The sequence below is a fragment of the Apium graveolens genome, chromosome 3 (assembly GCF_009905375.1).
Source record: "Apium graveolens cultivar Ventura chromosome 3, ASM990537v1, whole genome shotgun sequence".
NCBI lineage: Eukaryota > Viridiplantae > Streptophyta > Magnoliopsida > Apiales > Apiaceae > Apium > Apium graveolens.
The window spans coordinates 160939291-160945269 of record NC_133649.1 but is presented as its reverse complement, the minus strand read 5'-3'; the positions used below and the strand labels follow the sequence as shown (position 1 = coordinate 160945269).

Sequence of the window (5979 nt, the reverse complement as noted above, 5' to 3'; positions counted from 1 at the left end):
ATGAAAACACGTAGTATAATCGTGAATCTTCGAATTCTGATGGCTTTTACATTCACTTATTTTCCTCGATAAACAAGAATATGATCTCGGATTTACAAAATTCCACTATTCATATTTGTGATGAACTCCATGCGTATTACATAACTAGTTCCAGTTACTATTCACTGAAGTATTAAAATATTACAAAAATCAGGGTTCTTATAGTCTCCCCCCTTAAAAGGATTCCGTCCCGGAATCAATCCACAAATAGATGGGGGTACTTTTCTTACATGTGACTCTCTAATTCCCAAGTTGACTCCTCGACGTTGTGATGCCTCCATAAGACTATGACTAGATTGACACTCTTGTTCCGGAGTACTTGCTCTTTTCGGTCAATGATTTCGACTGGCTGCTCAACATAGGACAAATCTGGTTGAAGGTCTACTTGCTCATGCTCCACTATATGTTTGGCATCCGCATTATACTTCCTCAACATTGATACATGAAAAACATTATGAACCTGCTGAAGATTTGGAGGTAAAGCTAACTCGTGTGCCACGGGTCCTATCTGTCTTAGAATCTCGAAAGGTCCAATATAACGGGGGCTGAGCTTCCCCTTTTTCCCAAGTCTCATCAATCCTTTCCATGGTGACACTTTCAGAAATACCTGGTCACCCACTTCATACTCTCTGTCCTTCCATGCCAGATCGGCGTATTTACATTGTCGGTCCTGGGCTGCTGCTATGCGTCCTCTGACTAATTGAACTATGTCCCTTGTCCTTTGCACCAAGTCGGGACCTAGTAACTTTCTCTCACCAACTTCATCCCAATACAAGGGCGAACGGCACCTTCGGCCATATAACGCCTCGTATGGGGGCTTTCCGATACTCGCATGATAACTGTTGTTGTAGGCAAACTCTATCAAAGACAGGTGTTCATCCCAAGAACCCTTAAAATCTATTACACACATTCTCAACATGTCCTCCAATGTCTGAATGGTTCGCTCACTTTGTCCATCTGTTTTTGGATGGTAAGCGACTCATGTTTAGTTTGGTTCCTAGGCATTCCTGAAAGCTCCTCCAGAATCAGGAGTTGAATCGGGGATCTCGGTCAGATATGATAGCTACTGGCACTCCATGTCTTGCCATAATTTCCTTAATATATAGCTCCACTAATCTATCCACGGTGTAGGTTTCCTTGATTGGAAGAAACTGCACTGACTTGGTTAGTCGGTCTACAATTACCCATATTGCATCATGGTCAGTCTTAGTTCGGGGTAATCCTACCACAAAATCCATAGTTATTTGCTCCCATTTCCACATCAGAATTTCTAGGGGTTACAAGAGTCCGCTTGGTCGCTGGTGTTCTGCCATTACTCTCTGACAGGTCATACACTTACTAACCCACTCCGCTACATCCTTCTTCATTTTAGGCCACCAGTAGTACTCTTTCAAATCTTGGTACATTTTGGTGCTTCCTGGTGGACCGTATATCTAGAATTGTGTCCTTCACGTAAAATTTCATCCTTTAGTTCTTGGATGTTAGGGACCCATATCCTGTAGACATGCCTCCTAATTCCCTTCTCATCTGGGTCACACTTGGCCTCCTCTCCGCTTACCAGTTCCTTGTTCTCCCTCAAACTACTTCTTGGCATCGCCTAATCTTTTCCAGTAGCTCCGGTTGCATAACCATCTCGTACAAGCCTTCGGTCCCTGGCTCAGCGACCTTGACCTCAATCTCTAACTTTTCAAATTCTCTGATCAAATCCTCTAACGTGGTGATCCTTTTCAATCTTTCCTTACGACTAAGGGCATCGGCCACCACATTGGCCTTCCCCGGGTGATAAAGAATTTCGCAGTCGTAGTCCTTAATCAATTCTAACCACCTTCTCTGCCTCATGTTTAGCTCCTTCTGGGTCAAGATATATTTAAGACTCTTGTGGTTAGTATAAATCTCACACTTTTCTTCATATAGGTAATGTCTCCACATCTTAAGGGCAAACACTGTGGCGGCTAATTCTAAGTCATGGGCGGGGTACCTCACTTCATATTCCTTTAATTTCCTGGATGCATAGGAAATCAACTTACCATGCTGCATCAGCACACATCCCAAACCCTTATGGGATGCATCACTATAAATCACAAAGTTCCCTTTATAATCTGGTAGGGCCAGCACTGGGGCCGATACCAACCTTTTCTTCAATTCTTGGAAACTCTCCTCACATTTCTCTGTCCAAACAAACTTTTCTAGTTTTCCGAGTAAGTCTAGTCAACGGGCCTGCTATCTTGGCGAAATCCTTTACAAACCTTCGGTAATACCCGGCCAGTCCAATAAAGCTTCTTACCTCGGTGGGCGTGGTTGGTTGTTCCCAATTAGCGAAAGCTTCTATCTTTGCAGGGTCTGCGAGAATTCCTTCCTTACTAATCACATGACCCAAAAACTGAACTTCTTTCAACCAAAATTCACACTTTGAGAATTTGGCATACAATTTTTCTTTCCGCAAGATTTCCAATACTATCCTGAGGTGTTCTGCATGTTCCTCCTCCGATCTAGAGTAAATTAGAATATCATCGATGAAGACTATCACGCATTCATCCAGATACTTCTTGAAGACTCTGTTCATCAGATCCATGAAATCCGCGGGCGCGTTAATCAAACCAAATGACATAACGAGGAACTCATAATGTCCGTACCTAGTGCGAAATACAGTCTTAGGTATATCTTCTGGTTTGATCTTAAGTTGATGATAACCTATCCTAAGGTCAATCTTGGAAAAACACGTTGCATCCTTTAGTTGGTCAAAGAGGTCATCTATTCTTGGCAATGGGTACTTGTTCTTAATGGTCAGCTTGTTCAACTCTCGATAATCGATGCACAGTCTCATGCTGCAGTCCTTCTTCTTCACAAATAATACGGGTGCACCCCACGGGGATACGCTCGGTCTGATCATTCCTTTATCCAATAGATCTTGCAGTTGATCGGCCAACTCTTTCATTTTGACGGGGGTCAAACGATACGGGGCCTTTGATATCGATGTCGTGTCGGGAGCTAAATCAATGGCAAATTCTATCTCCCGATCCGGGGGTAGTCCGGGAAGATCCTTGGGAAATACATCCTCAAAATCATTAACTACTGGTATGGTGAGGATCTCAGGGGTTTCTCGTTTGGTATCCACTATGTGAGCCAAGTAGGCCTCACATCCTTGCCTTAAAAGTCTCCTGGTCTGCACTATAGTTAGAAATTTCTTGGTTTGCCGTTGCCCCTTAATTATTATACTCTTACCACTAGGTGTTTTCAATTTCACTTTCTTCCCCTCGTAATCAATCTGGGAATGGTTTCTAGATAGCCAATCCATTCCTAATATCACATCAAACTCCCCCAATCGAAAGGGAATTAAATCTACTAGGTATCTCACTCCACCTAATTCTAGGTTGCAGTTAGCATAAACTTGATTTACAGGGATAATCTCTTGATTAGCTATTTCTACTTGCAAAGATTCTTTCAAAGGTTCTACTTTTGAGTTCAATTTTTCAGCAAATTCCTTAGATATGAAAGACTTAGTAGCTCCAAAATTAAATAGCACATTGGCGGGATTGGAGTTTAGGAGGATCGTACCTGCTATAGCATTGGTGTTCCTTACGGCATCTTTCACAGTCATATTAAAGGTCCTGGCAGTCGGCACTCTGTTAGATGCAGCTACACTACCCCTCGAGCTAGCTGGGGCTACCGCAGGGCAGTCCTTCCTCATGTGTCCTGTCTTTTTGCACTGAAATCACTTAGCTGCTTCATGGTTACAAGCTGTGGCATAGTGTCCCACCTTACCACATTTAAAGCATATCACCGGTTTCTACATACATTGCCCAGAATGCCTCTTACCACAGCTCTTGCATTCTGGAAGAGGAGGTCGAGGTTGGCTATGATAAGATATTCCCGTCTGGTTCCCGCTCCAGGCCACACTCACGCTCCCTGATCCCCCGAATCCTGTGTTGCGGTTGGATTGGGAGGCTATCCCCCTGACAAACATACTAGGGAAGCTCTCCCCTCCCACACTCCTGCTTCGACCATCAAACTTTTGTTTCTTTGTTTGCTTCATTTTCTGGCTCATTTCACTCCTTACTTCAGCTATTGTGGCCTTCTGCACTAGGGTGGCATATTCAGTTATCTCCAGAATTGCCAGCTTGTTCTGAATCCACTGCTTCAATCCTTGTTGAAATCTCTCAGCCTTTTACTCTTCGGTGCCCACCAGCTGTGGCACAAACCTCGATAATTCTGTGAACTTAGCTTCATATTCTGCTACACTCATATTCTCTTATTTCAGCTCTAGGAACTTTCGCTGCATCTGAATCTCCATAAACTTCGGGACATACTACTTTAAGAACAACTCAGTGAATCTTTCCCAAGTAACAATCCCTTGGGGCTCCATATTTTTCTTGGCTTCCCACCAATAGTTAGCCTCACCCTTTAAGAGATAAGTGGCAAAATTAGTCTTGTGGGCTTCCTCAGTGCCAATTCGCTCAAAGGTCTTTTCTACCTCTTTCAGCCAAGCCCTGGCCTGAACTGGGTCAGCAACACCGTGAAACTCTGGGGGCTTGACCGACTTGAGAGATTTAAATGCATTAGCCATCGCCTGCTGGGGTTGCTGGGGTGGTCGTTGCTATTGCAGGTTCTGCCTCAGAAGTTCTACAAACTGCTCCATAGGGTTCACTGGCATTTCCATCCCCTGAGTATCTTCAGCCTCTGACTCTTCATAGTCCTCATCATCATACTCATTTCGTTCTTCATTAATTCTTAATGGTGGGGTTCGTGCTCGATGCCCTTGTTCATTATTACTGCCCTGGCCGCCAGATGCAGCCGGGCGAGTTCTTGTTACTATTCTCCATGGTGGTATTTTCCTATTACATAAACTTATTTAGGTTGTTTTCATTTGCCAATCCTCATGCTTCCTGATTTGTTATGAAAGTATGTAATTATGCAGGTATGAAAGAAGATTAAACAACAATCTAAAAATCGCAACTAATCAACACGATAATTATACATAATTTGGCCATACGTCAGGTCTGGGTACAACATACTGAATAATAAAAGTACAATATGCCTTAATACAATAATCCTTAGCTGGTGGCACTATCAAAGATAACAACCCAAAACAACTATCACAAAATAACTAAGTACCACCGCTGAGGAACAACAACCAACTACTAACAGTGTCTACTAGCAACGAGCAACATCACGAATCTGCCTCATAGCGTGGACCACAACCCTGATAACCTCGCGTCTACTCACCAAGTCACGCTGTGGGGATAAGCGGTGAATCCTACCGACGGTCCTCTGCTCTATACGGCGAATGGTCCTGCGCACGTGTTTGGCGCTGGGGTATCTTCGCCTGCCTCGGGCCTCCATCCTCATGTGCCGCTCGATGGAAAACTGGTCCCTCAGCTCGGCAATACGGGCCTCGGCCACTTTCAGATCAGTAGCATAGCGACCTACCACCCAGTCGTGAACTGCTAGGGATATGACTGGTAGGGGTGGTGGAAGTGGGGAATCTGCAGGAGTTGCTGCCACACCGTCAAGAATAGGGTTCATGCCGTCGTCGGTCTCAGTCCGTGCGGGACTAACTGGTACAGGGGACGGGGTGGGCATCCTCACTGGGGTGGCTACCCCTAGCTCCACCTCTAACTCCTCAGTCAGTGCAGTGACTCTGGCATGCAGAGCTATCATCCTATCCATCAAATCTGCTACTCCCGTCTCGTTCTCGAGCTCAGCTACTCGAGCCTGGGCTGCTGAGATCCGATCTAACAAACGCTCTATCGACCTCTGATGCACATCCACCCTCATCATCTCTGGAGATGGAACCTCCGTGCTGCCGTATGGAATATCCTCAGGAGGGGCTATCTCAGTGTCTGGCTCAGTGGGGTCCTCCTCCGGGTCCTCTCTCTCGTACGCCTCTACAGCCTCAGGGTCTAACACATCGGGTACCTACAAGTCATTTAACACACGCAT

The 5979-nt window shown here is 45.0% G+C and overlaps 1 protein-coding gene across 1 annotated transcript; it reads right to left on the bottom strand.

The window, feature by feature from the left end:
• Positions 1 to 1064: 1064 nt before the first annotated feature.
• LOC141714689 (uncharacterized) lies at positions 1065 to 3727 on the bottom strand. The gene is made up of 2 exons (XM_074518192.1): positions 2902 to 3727; positions 1065 to 1213 (listed from the first exon to the last, which is right to left on the bottom strand). Exons 1-2 carry the CDS (start codon positions 3725 to 3727, stop codon positions 1065 to 1067), a joined length of 975 nt encoding a protein of 324 aa, XP_074374293.1.
• Between the last annotated feature and the right edge of the window lie 2252 nt (positions 3728 to 5979).

Coding starts and splice junctions, on each gene's coding strand:
- LOC141714689 (XM_074518192.1), bottom strand. CDS start 3,727: ATGAGGAAGGACTGCCCTGCGGTAGCCCCAGCTAGCTCGAGGGGTAGT. Junction 1,214..2,901: donor ACCGAGCGTATCCCCGTGGG/GTGCACCCGTAT, acceptor GGGTAATTGTAG/ACCGACTAACCAAGTCAGTG.